This window comes from Aspergillus stella-maris (genome assembly GCF_047715825.1).
Source record: "Aspergillus stella-maris strain CBS 113639 unplaced genomic scaffold BDV14scaffold_78, whole genome shotgun sequence".
Classification (NCBI taxonomy): domain Eukaryota; kingdom Fungi; phylum Ascomycota; class Eurotiomycetes; order Eurotiales; family Aspergillaceae; genus Aspergillus; species Aspergillus stella-maris.
Window position 1 is genome coordinate 118,255 of NW_027396872.1, and position 16,295 is coordinate 134,549.

At 52.4% G+C, this 16,295-nt stretch overlaps 3 protein-coding genes across 3 annotated transcripts; 1 reads left to right on the plus strand and 2 right to left on the minus strand.

The window, feature by feature from the left end:
• Positions 1-323: 323 nt before the first annotated feature.
• BDV14DRAFT_141330 (phosphatidylinositol-3-phosphate-binding ubiquitin-protein ligase) lies at positions 324-2,332 on the minus strand. Its single transcript, XM_073766345.1, has 2 exons — positions 1,099-2,332; positions 324-1,048 (listed from the first exon to the last, which is right to left on the minus strand). The coding sequence occupies exons 1-2, from the start codon at positions 2,059-2,061 to the stop codon at positions 422-424; spliced, it is 1,590 nt and encodes a 529-aa protein (XP_073623507.1). The 5' UTR covers positions 2,062-2,332; the 3' UTR covers positions 324-421.
• Positions 2,333-2,830: 498 nt separating this feature from the next.
• Positions 2,831-7,192, minus strand: BDV14DRAFT_182491 (uncharacterized protein). The gene is made up of 3 exons (XM_073770238.1): positions 6,081-7,192; positions 4,640-6,017; positions 2,831-4,585 (listed from the first exon to the last, which is right to left on the minus strand). The coding sequence occupies exons 1-3, from the start codon at positions 6,680-6,682 to the stop codon at positions 3,155-3,157; spliced, it is 3,411 nt and encodes a 1,136-aa protein (XP_073623508.1). The 5' UTR covers positions 6,683-7,192; the 3' UTR covers positions 2,831-3,154.
• Positions 7,193-11,192: 4,000 nt separating this feature from the next.
• On the plus strand, positions 11,193-16,108 carry BDV14DRAFT_192932 (uncharacterized protein; the record flags this gene model as incomplete). The annotated part of the gene is made up of 5 exons (XM_073771693.1): positions 11,193-14,103; positions 14,148-14,199; positions 14,244-14,590; positions 14,637-14,693; positions 15,087-16,108. The coding sequence occupies 5 exons, from the start codon at positions 11,193-11,195 to the stop codon at positions 16,106-16,108; spliced, it is 4,389 nt and encodes a 1,462-aa protein (XP_073623509.1).
• Positions 16,109-16,295: the final 187 nt, after the last annotated feature.

Below are 16,295 nucleotides of genomic sequence, written 5' to 3' on the forward strand. Positions count from 1 at the left end.
TGAACTGAATCCTTTCGATGAGAATCGGGAGCGTCAGGGGAAAGTTGATTGAGTGATGGATTATTCCTTGGGGCACTCGAGATTGAAGCTGAGCGCGACGAGTGTGAGTCAGCCAATCATGCGCTGGCCCCCAGGTCGCTACCTAACGAATTCATACTTCCTTATACTTGAGTACACCGTCATACTTGGACAGACAAATATATGTCTAACTTCACATTTACGCTAACTCAAACAGCTTCAAGAATGTTCAAATGCCGAATATGCCACGCCCATGGTACCTAACGCCGCAAAGAGCAAAAAGCACCAGTCAATGGAGAGGCTCTGCAAAGCACGAACCAAACAAACGCCGGCTAGCTAAACAAGGAGATCATGTATAGTTTATATCCCAGACAGCCGACGTAATACCTGTAAAGAAACTGGTCTAGGATGTCTTGTGCACAGGACACTCCTTCTTCCGCTCAAACCACTCAATAATGCACCGCTTGTGGAATTTGCAGAGACACTCGAGTCGAACAAGCGACTGCCCAACTTCATACTCCTCCATGCAAATGGTGCATTCCTGTTCTGTGCCGTCGTGCCCAATACAGTCCTTCTCTGTCGCGGTGTAGCCCACCATCCGGACAGCGATGTGAGGCTGCGAGATGGGGCTTCCGCTGACGGCGCGGCCGTGGTTCGCGATGCAATCACGAATATGAGCTTCGCGGTCGTCTTCATTGCCGTTTGGTCCGAGCGGTGGAAGTTCGTTGTCGCAGATTGGGCAGAGGTCGCACTCATCTATATGTCGGGAGGGTTGCGATGATCCGTGCATCGCACGAGGCCTGCTCGAGGGTTCGGGTATTACTGGTGGGACGTCTGATGATCTGCTTGTGGGGTAGTGGAAGGTATGTCTTGATGATGAGGGAAGAGGCGGTGGTCGGGAGCTTGATGAGCCGTAGCTTAATGGACGGCCTTGGAATGATGGAGCGTACTGCCCACCGAAGCCAGTAAAGCCAGGATAATCGCTCGATCCTACGGTTCTGCGAGATGGTCTTGACGTGAATGACTCGGGCTACAGTCTTTGTCAGTTTCAATCCACCAAACTAAATGTACAATACTTACGATCGACGCATAGGGATGTTGTCTCGGCGTCGAGATCGAATGATACGACCGATGCCTCGCCCAGCTAGAGCCAGATCCAACCTCCCCAGGTGGCCGCACAGGAGAATACCCAGCCAGAGGCTCAGGGTTCGGATCAGGAACACAAGGGTTACAAAGCCTGACTTCTTCGCCGCCACCTAACGCCGGATTGACAGCAACGGGTGACTGTAGATGGACGTCTCCTTCCAGGTTGACGATTTGCGTTGCACGGTGTGCAAGAGCAGAAGCTGCACCGGGACGGTCAGAAGTCGGCGGGTGGACAATGTACTGCCGCGGGATTGTTATCCGATGAGGAGAGCAAGACGAACAAACAACCCGCCCGCACTTCCGACAATGATGCTTTCTATACCAAAAGCTAAATGCCGTCCGGCAGATCGGACACTCCGTCACTTCCGCGTCTGGCTGCCATGACGGTCTGTTTTGCTCCCCATACTGACTATGAACTGATCGCGAGCTCTGACGGCGTTCGCGGGTTTGTAGAGACTGAGACGGCGCCTCGGTAGGTGAAGAGAGGTCAATCGCAGTATCGTAGGAGGATCCAGCCGGTGTTCCAGCGACTGTATCCGGCACTGTATGTGCATGCGGCGAACTATTCAGAATAGACCTGCTATCCATATCCGCTCGACTGCTAGATCCGATACCACCGAAGGATCGGGCATAGCTCGAGCTGCTCGCACTCGACTCAGCAGTCCCCTCCGTATTGAGGTTTACAAGTCTTCTCTTCCGGTCGGGTCCAGCCAACGTGGATCTCCTCCTTCCACCTATTCGTTGTTGTTCGTAAGCAGCAGGACCAGCCTCGCGAGACCTTAAATTGTCCGAGCTCGCATGGAGCCTCAGGCCCGGGTGAGTTGCGGCGGCAGAGACGGCGGTGTTTGTCGTAGGCGGGCCGGAGGTAGAGGACGCGGATCTCGACAATGACGACATGTACCTCGCGAACTGGGGCGGCGGATGCAGCGAATTCGAATGCGGAATCGAGAAGATGTTACTTTTTAACGGCGTAGAGGCAGAGGAGACCAATCTCCGTCGCTTGCACAATGGGCGGTCATTGACTGGGTGGCGCGACGAGTCCAGGGTGGGAGGGGATGCGTGTGGAGTTGAGCAGCACAGCGTCGAGGAGGGGTAGAATTCGCACAAACGAGATATAGGAGACTATTCAGCGGTAGATAGAGGAGATTGGGAGAGGACTAGGGGACAAAAGATGGAACAGATAAGAATAGTTGCGAGAGGGCGTAGCTGCTGGAGAGTCAGTCAGTGTCAGTGTCAACAGCCCGCGGCAGTCTCGTGACAGTTCCCTGCGACCGCAAGACCAACACACCTCCGCGCTAGAGGCTGAACACGAGAAGAGCACGCGAGAATTATCCCGAAGTTCGGTCACGATTAGAGCCTTGTCGAGCGTGAGCAGGCTGTTTCCCAGGCGGATTGAGCCTGTTGCAAAGTATCTGGTCCTGGGCTTATCACCGCCACCTCTCAGTGCCCGAGAATTCGCCGTGGGGCGCCAAAACAGTCCAGTCCAACGAGATGTCTGCGCCGAGACTGAAGCTGAATGGTAGATAAGTCATAAACCAGATTCAAGCGGGAAGTATGTATTGGCGCCTGAATGATCCCTGCAGGCGCAGACATCAGGCGGTCTCGACAGTATGATGACTTCGCGAACCAAACTTTCCTACGGGTATTTATACTGGACATTTGATGATTAGGCGACCAAGAGCCTCGGTGGGATTATAGAAAATCTATCAACATCAAATTCGCTTCAGAAAATTAGAAATAATACAATCCTGAAATCAATACACGAAGAGGACCCCAGATTTCAACATATACACTGGATAGCCAAGTCAAAACAAGTCAAGTTACAGCCGAGGCATCGGCAGCAATTATAGATGGCAAGATGGCACCAGGATATCGCTTCTTTTGAATCAAGACGGAAGGAGATTCGTCATGGATATGAATATCAACACAAGTTAGAATCCGATACTGCTAAATCAACATGCGTTTCAAGTGAAGACGCCTCGGGTGCGTTTCATGTGTATCGTGAATGGTGTGATGCCTTGGATCGGGTGCCCTCGCTGCGACTCTCATCAACTAGCTCGGCAGCGCTCTCGGAAAACGATGGTTGTTCGGGGTGAGGTTGGTGGATGTTGTCGCGAGCACGATGCTGCGCAACGTAGCCTACGCTTGATGGGCGTTCGATGCGGGACCGAGCGGTCCGTTCATGGCCAGACGAGGTGGATGCGGTGGTAGAGGCTAGGGAGTAGTTTCGGTCCCGAGAGGGTGAGCTAGTTGCGCTGAACGGCAGCCGCGCGGTGCCAGCCTGAGCAGGGCGCAGCGAAACGTCGTCAGACTTATCCTCCTCTTCCTGAGCTTGGGCGCTTTCGGAATCACGCCGCTTTCTTTTGCTTGAGCGGCTGGGCGTTTTTGGCCGGCTGAGCGTCGGCACATCCTCACGACGGGAACCCACACGGCTCGGCAGTTCGATGGTCCCGCCCGCATCGATAAGCGGGAGGCTCATCGGAGCACCCCGAGGGGTTTCATCGTCGCTGCGATCTGTTTCTTGAGGTGCAGTGGTAGGTTCTGGGGTAGATTGATCGCGCTCGGCATCGTTCTGGTTGGCAGGCTCATCGGAGTACGGCTCATGGGCCGCTTCTCGCTCAGGCATGAGACCAGGAGGAGGCGCCCTACTGCTTCGAACCACTTCAAATCCTTTTCCTTTGTCCTTGGTTTTGCCTTGGAATAGGTTGCGGAAGAACCCAGTTGCGGACGAAACAGGTCCTGTAGGATCTGCGGGTCCAGTCTTCAGCTTCCGGGTACCTGTATGCGAAAGCGGAGGACCGCGGACTCGATAGTAAAAGTCCACTTCTCGCACAGCATAATCTTTCCGGTTCTTACGCGGCTCGTCGATCTCGAGGTCATCCTTCGGCGCAGGAATGTAAGCCGGTGTAGGCGTGCCTCTTCGCGATATTGAAGGGCCTTCCATAGCATCGTCTTCCATGTCCGCAAAGCTAACATCTCGGTAGAGACCGGAGGAGCCTCGTCTACCAGAATCATCCGAGAAGCCTCGTTCATTCCGCTTCCGGGGTCTCGGCGGTCGATAATAAGGATCATTTGGCTGCATTGCAAAGACTGGTCCAATCTTGGGCGAGTTGCTGCCCGTCGTATGGTATCCAGAGCCCTGGAAACCTCCCGGTGTGGTGGGTGTGTATAAACCAGCGCTGTTGGCCCGGCTGTGTGATCTTTCCGCTTCGTAGATTGCACTACCCTTACTTTCGTTCCCTGTCGCTCTGTTGAGGAGCAGTGCTGAGCTGCCTGAGAGACTCCTTGGTCGAGACCCATCAAATTGAGATGAAAGCCGGTCGTCCGTGTGTGCTAACATTGCGGCGTCGGAAGCCATGCTTTGTCTTGTGACAACGTCACGTCGGGGGTTACGTCGAGACAATTGGCGCATACCGAAGACCTAAGTTCTAATTAGCATTCGATGGAGACAAAAGTCAATCTGGAAATGCCTTACCTTGACAAGACCTCCACGAGTAGCACCGGCCTCGTTACCGCCAGCACCAAGAAGGCGAGCAATAACCTCAATCAAGGTCTGCAGTGCGTTCAAGAAGAACCCGAAGACGAGCACTAGTCCGTGCAGAAGTAAAATAACATAGCCAATCCAGCCACGAGCGGCTTGAGAGATACCGAGCGACGGAACAAAGACGATGCTCAGCAATATCGTCAGGAACCGAACAATAGAGAAACAGATGTGGTAGAGGTTCATGGATGACGGAGAAGGGAAGGGTCGGAAGGCTATGATAGTGAGGACCGAGACAACCTCGCAGATCGCCAAAAGGACGATCTGGGCTATGCCCGACGCTTGGACTGCACCAATTGCCACGCCACGAGCGAATGATATGAATATCGGGATAATGGCAAAAGCTGCGGCGTCGTCGGAGAAGGTGTTGTAGAGAGGGCCGTATAAAAGGACGGTAGGTAGGTCGTCGAAAAGATAAGATCTCGGCCGGGTGGTAACAATTAACCGTATAATCCAGATAGAGAAGCATATTAATATGAAAATGACAAGACCTGCCAGTCCCACGCAATACGCGGGAGACTCGCTGGCAGTAATTAGTTGGAAGAATGATAGTGAGATCAGCGGTAGAATGAAGAAATTATAGACGATTCGAATGACATTGCCCACAGTGAAGGGCAAGTTCTTGGCGCGGAGATCCTCTTCCGGGATCCTCGCTAGCTCACGATAGAGCCAGCGGAACGCAAAGGTAAATTGAATAATAAAGACGATGATTCCCACAATGGAAAGCAGCCAGACCATCATTGCCGGCCATATGTCGCGCGTTCCGTCCATACCGACAAGCTGCTGCAACCGATCCAAGCCACGAGTGCCATTGACGGCGTAAATTCCATCGGCTACAGGGTCGTGTTCGGTTCCGAAGAAGCTCTGATTGAACATGAGGGATGACCAAGCGCCCTGGCTAACCGCTGGCTGGTAGTATCCGGGATAATTCAGGGACAACGCTCCCGTTAGAACCACGAATTGTATGTATTGGAGACAATCTCCGAAACCAGGAGTCACAAGACGCAGAACGTCTTCATCACGACCGTAGTTGCTGGTCCAACGGAACGGATCTGTACTACCCCATGGACTGTATATCGCGGCGGAAACGGTGGCCATTCCCACCATGATCAAGATGGCAAGAGGCACGTAGGCGAGAGCATCCTTCACGGTTGACCCCAGGTCCGGCGTAATGTTGACAAGGATACAACCAAGTCTATCGGCAGCCGCATCGCCGGATATGATGGTGAACCGTGTGTGAAGGGTAGAAAAGTGGTAGGACGAGGCCATATCATGGTGGACCGAGAACGCACGTAAATCAGCAAGGTCGGTCCTAAATTCGTCAAAAACACGTCAGTGGGTGTCACCAAATTTGTTGATTAGGGTGGATGCTCACTGATTCCTGTAAAATACAGGGCCCAACGGGCATTCTCCTTGAGTGACGGAATTGCAGAATCTTGAGGCCTCAGAATACGGCGTAAAGCTAGCGACTTGTATCGAGGAGATCAAAGTCGAGTAGTTGTTGTTGGAGATGTCCAGGTCAATAATCTTGCCAGTGGTTGAATTCGTGTTATTCCACTGAGGATCGCTGGGCAGCGGATAGTTGTCGCTCCGATCAGCGGTACCAGACACATTGCCGTAGACAACGATATCCAGCGGGTACAGGGGGCCCGTCATATTGAAGCTGGCCGCAACAGAGAGAGGCACGAATTGCAACTGCTCAGGGTTCGAGTCGACGATGGACGCATCCAAGCAATTGTCAAACTCCAACCATGCCCCGTGGGCCGATGACAAGAACGACATCATCACCACCATCACAAGCCATCCTATCCGACCACCAAGTGTAGCATGCCGCCGCGGCCGTCGTCGAAACGTATCCCGCCATTTCCGATGTTGGAGGATCGATTGTTCGCCGAGAAACTGCTGTGACCGGAGGCGCTGGAACAAGGCCGACGACGGAGACCCATCGTGCCATCTCGCGTCGCGATCAGACGCCATCGCGACCTCTCTGTATAAATGGGATGACCCCCTCGGGGAGGCCAGCCCCGTATCGGTAATTCAATCCACGATTGTCCTGGGCCGAATAACAAAAGTCGGGTTTCAAATCAACGATCGTTGTTGCCTGATAAGCCCGTATCGCGAACCCTCCTCGGACGGTGGTGAACCAGAAAAACAAGCAGCGGAGAAGAAATTTCAGCCACCTCCACAGATGATAAAACCGTCCAGCAAGTTCAAGCAGCCCAACCCAAACCCAGGGTGAGAGGTGCTTACTCCCGATTGCCGGGCGTGACAGCGAAGGGGAGGCGCAGTCCGGAAAACGGTGGGGAGGCAAAAGGTCGATCGACGTAAGGATGCTAAACAGAGTGACAGGGACTCTCGGGATAAGACTGGGTCAAGTCGCAGCTGGAGGTCCTGTGAGAGACATTATTGGTAAAAAGAGAAGGGGAGAAAAACTTGAGTCAAGCAATGGAATGCGAAAACTGGACGGAGGTGCTGCGCCAGCATGTTTGTTCGCTTTGCTGGTGTGGATGGGACTGGACTGGGACTGGGCGCTGGCTGGCCGGTGGATGTGGACTGCTCTGGTTGCTGCTACTGGCTGCGCTAGGGCGGTGATGGGCACCCGCTTTTTCTAATCTTGGAAACAACACCACGCCAACTCTTGCTCCCCATGAGCCTCCTCAATCCACTCGTGTCTCAGAAGATGAGCTGTGCGCTCACCAGCCACTCATCCTGTTTTTCCCTTTCGTGTTGGTCCCTGAACTTGGGCAGTTCGATTTATGGATTCTATCTTGTTCCCTGATGTTCGAGCAAGGCAGGGTGTTGGCAGTTGCAACTCAGCACCAAGTAAACAGCCACCGATGATCGTGTCTCGGAACCATGAATAAACAGCCATCTGAGTCTTACTCTACCGACTAACAGTATCTACGAGTCTACGCTCTATGGCCGATCTACGAGCGCTGCCACTCGTACCCCGCGTACATCCTTGCGATAATTCGTCAAGTCGGAATCGGGGTTACTCAAGCGTGCTGAATTCGATCACAACTTGCGACAAACAGGCGTCCGTGATGCTCCTGATCACTCGGAATCGATTTCCTGTGACATCAGGCTGCCGAATGGGAAGCTCATAATATTGGAACCCGAACATAAGGATCTCCCTTGTTTCAGACCCGTGGATCGCTGATCGGCTCTCAACCTGAAGACTTCCAGGGAATTTTTCTTGCAAGCATGCACTGACCAGTGTCTCTGGAAAAGGCAATTAGCTTGTCCGCTGTGTCTGACTCTTGGACATATATTATTTAGACATATCCGGGTATATGGATACCAGTGGGCGCATTCATTTACTGTGGGATTGCTTCGGAAAATTCTGGCAGGGCTGGAGGATCGAGCCAGGCCCAGAGTACGTAAGGAATTGCTCGAAGTTATCCGGATTTTTTGGTATAGGTGGTGCTACTTACATAGGGACGCCAGAATATTTCAGCTGTCTCACTTGAGGCACGTGGTGTCAAGCCTATCCAAGCTTTAATATACATATCTTGCGGCTGTCCATGAAAATGAGGAGCGAGATAAAGTTACGAGCTTACGAGAGACTACAAGATGACACCAGGGTTCGAAAATATATAAACTTCGTGGCCCGTCGATTACCACAAATTGTATCGCGGACAAGTGCACACGATGATTTCTCAAGGTAAAGCAGGGAGATAGCATGAGAAATGTTACTTCTGATATCCGCTGAAGCAGCGTAATTAGAGAGTATATTCAAAGCGCTGTATAGAAGTTCTCATCAACCCAGATAGTTGCAACAAGATCTCCCTCTAAACAGCGATCCCAAAGCGTATTCATGACGGAGCAGATAGCGATCGTTTATCCACAACGCACGATCATGAGATGATCCTGCTATTTATATATATATATAGTCTGCTGGTGTCATGCATATACGAAGCCCGCAAAAGACGTCCGTGATCCTCACTATAGAAGCACAAGCTAAGCAGTAAACAGCCGCAGGTGCATATCGCTGCAGCTGCTGGGGTATGTAAGCGGGATCGATGTATTAGGCAAGCCGGTGCTGACCTACTCCGTGAAAGTCGCCTCCTCGCCTAGACTACATATCAACAATGAATCCAACGATGAAGGCTTGAGAGCATCCTTGCTCAATAACTTACCCGGCGCAGCTGGAGAGTAGCACAACCGGTGCATTACTTTTGAACTGCATTGTTTTCGGATTTGGCTTGATGCGCTTTTAGTTACAAAGGCTGGTGTATGCATCTTATATCCCAATCCCAGGTAATCCTTCGACTGAAGACGCGGAGCATACCCTTTGATGAAGGTATCGCGAGCCTGTGCTGCCAAGTTGAGATACGGGGTTCAATGAGGAGTTTTCAATTAGCACTCTTGGCTTGTTGGCTGGCTTCCGAGCTGACAGTCTGATCGTTCCCAGAATGCCCTACAGGGAAGGACATGTGGACTATTCTGAGCCCTGGACGCCTGAAGATTCCAGCAATCATATGGATCCAGCCCAGGCTTTTGTCTCTGATGTTCCGTTGTTTTTGTCCATAGTACACAAGTCCAGAGTGGGGCGTGCCTCGATCCCCTCTTCGTGGCTGAGTTCTTTGCTTATCGCAGGGCGACCTGTGGCGCATCAATGGATGAAGATTCCCGAACCTAGGCAATGACAATTGACAACCTGCATGCAGCCTTTGAAAGTCAAGCCCCTGAGATATGAACTCAAATCCAAAGATAACCGATATTGCGTGGCTGCCAGCAAAAACGCCAGTTTCAACAACGGCGGGCCCACCGCAATTGTTTGAGTCGCGCAAGACGGAGGATGTCTGAGACGGAGCACCGACCAGTTTCAGTTTCAGGATGACGGGAGGGCTCGACTGTTGCACGAGCACCAATGGATCGCGCGATAGTGGGGTGGTTCCTCCTGCTGGTTATTGGATGGGCACAACCTGATGTTCCCAAGATAACTGCTCTGGCGCTAATCCATGCACAGGGGTTTCATTTCTTTTTGGCTGAGGTTGTCCTCACACGAGTCCACGTCAGTTTAACAATTGGTGTTACAAGATGTTATGTCAACGCTCATGGACTCAGTGTAGCAGGAGTGTATGCAGCTCAAGTTGTTACCGAGAAGTAGGTAATGACATGAGTACGCCTGGGGTGAAGAATGATCACAGCGCGCGCTTGCGGACAGCCTCCCGAGTCCCGAGGTGCAATGTAGTATCTATAGCCTTAGACCCAGCCTTAGCGTCGAGGAAATGAAAACTCCAACCGTGAAATTGCATCCATTCGTAGTGTGAAGAACGGTCGATTAGGTCGGCCGCTATTATAAGAAGGAGCGCTAAGAATATCACCACGGTGCAACAGTCTCAGGATTGCCGATTGTCGAACACGTGATCAGCAAGAGTTGACATCTGGAGATACATCACGGTCCACGGTGTTCGAAGTTGATGAAGCAGAGAGATTGCGAGCGTCGATAATTGTGGGAAAGTATCTACGAGGACGAGGGACCTGAACAGGAACGCATGGTAGGTCAGTGGCGCTGAGGCATTCTTGGGCGGCAGACTAGAGGACAAAGTGCGGCGCGGTCGCGGAGAGGCTTCGTAGGCTTCCTGCACGGGCTCATTCCACCTTTCTGGGGTTCCCTCCATCTTCCCTTTGACTCGGTCGACTTCTTTGATTGCTTTCTTATCTCCTTCTCTACTTTCCTTCTCGGCGCCTCTTTCTTACTTGACTAGAGCCCTTACTTTCAGCTGCTGGCTCAGCTCACGCAATCTCCTTTGAGTGTCTTATCTATCTCGTCCTGAATCCCTGGGATCGTGACCATCGAGCGTCGTTATCGGATCTGGGGTCTTGTTTACAGCTAACCTGAGTCTACTTCTTTCCCACTGTCCAGGTAACTCCTAAAACCCCTCTTGCCCCTTGACGTTGCGCAAATGCCCCTTCTCGCAAACTTCCCGTCTGTGTCTTGTTCCTGAATGGTCATTGATCAATTGGTCGCGGTAGATCGCTCGTCCCCGACTCCACACCAGACAGCGCAAGCAATCACCCTCGGTGGCAGGAGCACAACTCACCTTTGTCAAGAAATAAGAACTCGCATCGGCCCCCGGAGCTTATCCTCAATCTGCTAGTCACCTCCTCCCCCTTCCCTCCGCCTCGCCGCCAGCCTCCCGGTCCCGCTCCGCACTCGCACAGATAACGCCAGGGGTCGATATCTCGATATACGGACTTGTTTACCGTCCGTCCTCTACCGCTCTCCCCACCTTTTCTGCTGCTGGAGAATACTGGTACATTGCCGGGTTATCTGTTGCCGAAAAGTCGTTGTTATCCGACTTCTCGAACGCCGTGGTCGAGTGCTTTGTTTCTGGCTATACTTCTCGGTGTTCAGCGCGGGGGACCTGAAAGGCCAAGACCTCTCGACGGCCCTTGTTGCCTGACCACGTCTGTACATCTGCAATGCGCTGAAGCAGACACGATTCCCGAGAATTACACCCCTCTGAATTTAATCATAATGTCTGCCGAGGACCCTTTCTCCTTCGCGGAAGCCGAACGCAAGCCGGTATCCAAGAAAGCCCATTGGCGGGATAAGCTGTTTTCGCGAGACAAACCAAAGAACACCGCCGACCAGCAGGTCGAAGCGTTTCTAGGACCCGTTCGCAGTAAATCACTATCTGCTGGTGGTCATGCTGCCCCTACCTCGAGGGAGATTCCTCCCCCTCCTCGCCTAGAAGTCTCTCAACGATGGCACTCACACGACCCCTCAAATACATCACCCATCTCGAATCCGTCCCCCCCAACCGACTTCCACTCACAATCACAACCCATTGTCCCCACAATAACGCGCATGAAAACCCGGAAAGGCAAAGGGCTGAGGGTAAAATTCGCCGACGGAGCTCCCGTGTGCATTGGAGAAGGCGGAGACGAGTCTGAGGAACCCACCATTGAGATTTCGTTCAATCGGTCTCGTAGCCATAGTCAGAGTTCGAACAGATTGAATGACGCCGATGGCGCCCAGGATGGAAGCCCTCACCTCCGACTAGATACTTCCTTTGGCAATAGAAACCGTCAAGGTGGCAGCCCAGGACCCGAGAACCGGACACCACTGCTCGTTAAGAATACACAGGATGCAGATTTCCTGATGGCCTTGAACCTCGGCGAAAGTGGCTCTCGTTTGTCTTTCCGGGCATCTCCTGGCGCGGATTCAGTCGCACAGCGCATTCGACAGAAGATGGAGGTTGAAGAAGGCCGTGCCTTGTCAAAGAAATATGAGGAAGATCCTATCTCCCCTCAGAATGAGAATTCTCCAAACAGCCCTAGCTCGCTATATGAATCGGCACCGGTTTCCGAGACGCAGTCTGCAGCTCCTCAAAGTCCTGTCCGCACCCCTCCGAGTCCGCCGAGCCCTCAAATCACCCGTACGAGTCCCGACAATATGTCTCCTCCTGGCCAGGCGCCGGTCATGAACTTGCCAAGTCTATCTCCGAAGCCTCAAGTGGCACCCCCTCAATTGGCACTCGAACCCAGCGACGAACTTCGACCAACTAGTCGAGAAAGTCGCACCACGTCCGCAAGCCCGCAACCACCAAAATACTCACTACGATCTATTGCCAGCCAATTTGGCGAGGTGGCGTTTACTGAATTCAAGGGGCATGCAGGACAGTATAGCGAGTCGATCCAAATTTCCGCCGAGAACGTCAAGCCACTCATGGAAACCTCACTCACTGAATGGGTGAGAGCCGCGGTTTGGTGGTTCATGCGCGGAAAGAAACGATTAGAAGCGTATGCTCGCTCATCACGGTCATCAAGTTCAAGACCAACCTCCCGACCCCAACCAGAGATGGCACAGCAAGCTGTTATTGATCTTGCCAAGGCACTCTGGATCAACGAAAACATCGTTCCCCAGCACCAAGAAGTCACACGTTACGGAGCAATGAGCATCGACGCACTGCTCGCTGTGGTCAGCACGACAGGCGACAAACAGCTGGAAGATCTGCTAGGAGTGCATCAAACTGTGATGAGCCATTTGAGATCGCTGGCGGTATCTATTAAACGAAATAACATTCTCTCTGCCATACACCCAGGGACCGAATCTGACACGAGTGTATGGATGAGGTATCCTTTCTTCGCGCCGGACGTGTCTGCGGTTCTTTCCGGAGCGACCTCAAGGTCCATGTTGCTGGACAACTCCGGGAAGGGACCTACTTTTGTGCAAATGATGCCTTTAGGCGATAGCAGCAGGTATTTCAGCTATGGAAGCATGTTTGTCGAGGTTTCTGTGAGTTCAAGCGAGGACGACGGCCAGCAGTTTTCTATGCCCTGTGCGCTGTCTATTATTCGTGACCGTGCCGATTGGTATGTTTTTGCTGCCATCACTAGCCAAAGCGATCTGGTCAATGTTATGATTCAGTCAGATAAGAAGAAGGGACCGACGTGGGATGACGTGGACTGGCAGGTCCGAACGCACTCAATGAGGGTGAAGCTTCCTCGTGGGTTTGAGTTGGATGTCGATTTCAAGGAGGACGATTTCAAGACGTTATGGAATATTGTCAACTACACGCGGAAAACAGAAGCTAGTCTACAGCCGGAAGCTGGCGAATCGGTGATCTTCGAATGTACCCTGAAGGTGTTCCAATACATGGACCCAGGGACACCAAAGGCTTTCCCGCCGGAATCCATCGAGCGATGCCGTGTCCGATTGTTCGAGCGATCAGTGACTGTGACTGAGGGGACAGGCACTCGAACTGCACACCGTGGGTTCAGGATTACAGTACTGACGACACCCAAGGTGAAGACCCTGAGCAGTGTACGCCATATCCTAGGATATGGATCGCCAGTTTTGTTCGGTCTGCTGCGAGGTGAAGATGGGGCCCCGGCTCTTGTTCTCAACATCAAGGAAGAGGGCCGCGTCCGGTCTATGTTGATGACTTTCCAGGATACTCGCGAACGGACTACCTTGCACTCACTGTTACTGGCCATGTTGCCTAAGCAGAGAGAGCTCAAGGTAGCCGATGTACCAATCCGCGCCTATACAATTGAAGAGCCAGCCGACCGAACGACCGGACAACCAGCTAAACAACACCTTCAATTCCCCGCAGGAACAGTGTGCGTTATCGATCAGGAGCATGACTATGTTGAACATGGCTACGGCCCGACCGTCCTTTCTGAGCATCTACGAGCGTTCATTGCATCAGATTGGGGGTCTGTCACGGATCGCCTAAACCTTGGTCCTGGAGAATTGAAATTGGGTCTGGACGTTAACAACCGGACGGGCCTGAGTTTGTACCGACCGCCGCAGCATGACTTGACGGTTTCAGCGGCCGAGAACTTGATTCCTCCGGAGATGCAAGACAGCTTGGCAGAGTCCCTTCAGACAGTCATGGTCAAGCCAATGGTTCGGAGATTCGATTTCATGACACTGAAAGGTATGTCAAGCGTCCATTGTTGGGGACAAGTGCTAATTTATTAGGTCTACATGAGTTCGAGAAGGCTGTAACAGGATTTACAGTGCTCTTCGACAGGTATGAACTTTGAACTCCATGTCTGTTCCCTGCTAATAATGCAGTGTTGCTTCTTCATTCATGATTTCCCGACGCCGAATGGTGGTTCCAATCACTAAAAAGTGGGAGTCGAGCATGGCGCGGATACAGATCGTTCGACAAGACAAGGTGGTGCAACTGATAGCGTTCCTGAATGACTTTAGTCATGGAAAATGCTTGAACTTTGTGTTGAAGGGCACCGATCTTCTGGAAGGCTTTAACCGAGGAGGAAAGTACGGTGTACGGATTGTGGACGCCAAGTTCGCACTGCCAAAGACCGACGATGACCCATCATCTGATTTCGTTTGTCTCGATATGCCGGAGTATCCCAGTGAACACGACGATATCACCATCGCGTTCGACTCTGAAGCTGGTAGGTTCCCTTCTGTACAGATAAAAGGTTAATACTGACGAAGCAGACCGGTTCAACTTCCAGTCGGCAGCACCAGGGTCAGTCCGCGAACCCTCCAGAATGGGTTCCCTGCGGCGGTAGATAGCTGTAGGAATGAATTCATTGCTCGGGGCTTGTGTACCCATGGCATCTGCTATCAGTCACGCAATCTCCACCGACCCACAGTCACGTGTATTCCCCTCATTACTCCAACACTGGTTCCCCCTCGCCCTGTGTCACTCCTCCAAGTTGACACTCCCAATGCTTTCCCACGACGATATTGGCGCTTCCACGCGCGCGCTGCATGCGGACGACGTGCACAATGTGGTCACTGATGTTGCGCCTCCAATCCATGTTGCTACTACGTTTCGCTACTCAGACGACCCGGAGAAGTTGATACCGGCCGCAGACCTCACTGGGGTGAGTATCTACACTTCTTTCTGCCGGCGGGTCTGACTGGTATAGAATGAGACTGGAGACAAGCTGCCGCACGTATACTCACGTCTCTCCGCTCCTAACCCGACTCGCTTCGAAGCTATTTTATCTTCCCTTCTCAATGGCGAAGCCATCAGTTACTCGTCAGGGTTGTCCGCGTTCCATGCGGCATTGATACTGTTGAATCCCCGCCGAATCTCGATTGGAAATGGATACCACGGATGTCACGGAGTCGTCGACCTGTTCAGCCGCCTGACAGGTATGCAGAAGCTGCCGCTGGATTGTCCCGCCGAGGCGCTGGAAGCGGGCGATGTCATACACTTGGAAACACCAGTCAACCCCGAGGGAACCTCCTTCAACATTGAAGAATATGCAAAGAAAGCACACTCTCGCGGAGCATACCTCATCATTGACGCCACATTTGCGCCTCCCCCATTGCAGGACCCATTCCAGTTCGGTGCCGACCTGGTAATGCACTCCGGATCAAAGTACTTCGGCGGCCACAGCGACGTCCTCTGCGGTGTGCTCGCAACGCGCAACAAGGAGTGGGCGCGGCAGCTCTTCACAGACCGTATCTTTCTAGGAAGCGTAATGGGCAACATGGAATCCTGGCTCGGTGTCCGCAGTCTACGAACTCTCGAAGTCCGCGTGCAACGACTCAGCTCAAACGCCACAAACCTCGTCACATGGCTCCACAACGCCCTCACAACCCCAAACCCCGAAGAAGGAAGCGACGAAGCCGTCACCCAGCAAGCCCTCGAAGCAATCTTCCACTCCAGCCTGCAAAAAGACGACGAATCCTGGCTTCTCAAGCAAATGCCCAACGGCTTTGGCCCTGTCTTCTCGATTACAATGCGAGAAGAAGACTGTGCGAAGAGATTACCTTCTAAACTATCTCTCTTCCAGCACGCGACTAGTCTCGGTGGTGTAGAGAGTCTGATCGAGTGGCGGACGATGTCAGATATGACTGTTGATAGACGGTTGTTGAGAGTCAGTGTTGGGTTGGAGAACTGGGAGGATTTGAGGGCGGATCTGGTTGGGGCTTTTAGAGCATTGGTTGGGTAAAGTACCTTTTTCTTTCTTGAAGTGGACCGAGTAGGTGTAGATTTGAGAGATCGAATTATCACGAATGATGGATTCTTTTAGCGTTAAAGTGTTTTGCAGTGACATGTTTGTAGTAAAAGTAGTCATTTTGTAGATAAATCACCCGGAGATAAGATATCACTTTCTCCCCGCGTCGCAAACACCCCAC

Coding starts and splice junctions, on each gene's coding strand:
- BDV14DRAFT_182491 (XM_073770238.1), bottom strand. CDS start 6,682: ATGGCGTCTGATCGCGACGCGAGATGGCACGATGGGTCTCCGTCGTCG. Junction 6,018..6,080: donor CCTGTATTTTACAGGAATCA/GTGAGCATCCAC, acceptor TGACGAATTTAG/GACCGACCTTGCTGATTTAC. Junction 4,586..4,639: donor CTCGTGGAGGTCTTGTCAAG/GTAAGGCATTTC, acceptor ATTAGAACTTAG/GTCTTCGGTATGCGCCAATT.
- BDV14DRAFT_141330 (XM_073766345.1), bottom strand. CDS start 2,061: ATGTCGTCATTGTCGAGATCCGCGTCCTCTACCTCCGGCCCGCCTACG. Junction 1,049..1,098: donor AACATCCCTATGCGTCGATC/GTAAGTATTGTA, acceptor CAAAGACTGTAG/CCCGAGTCATTCACGTCAAG.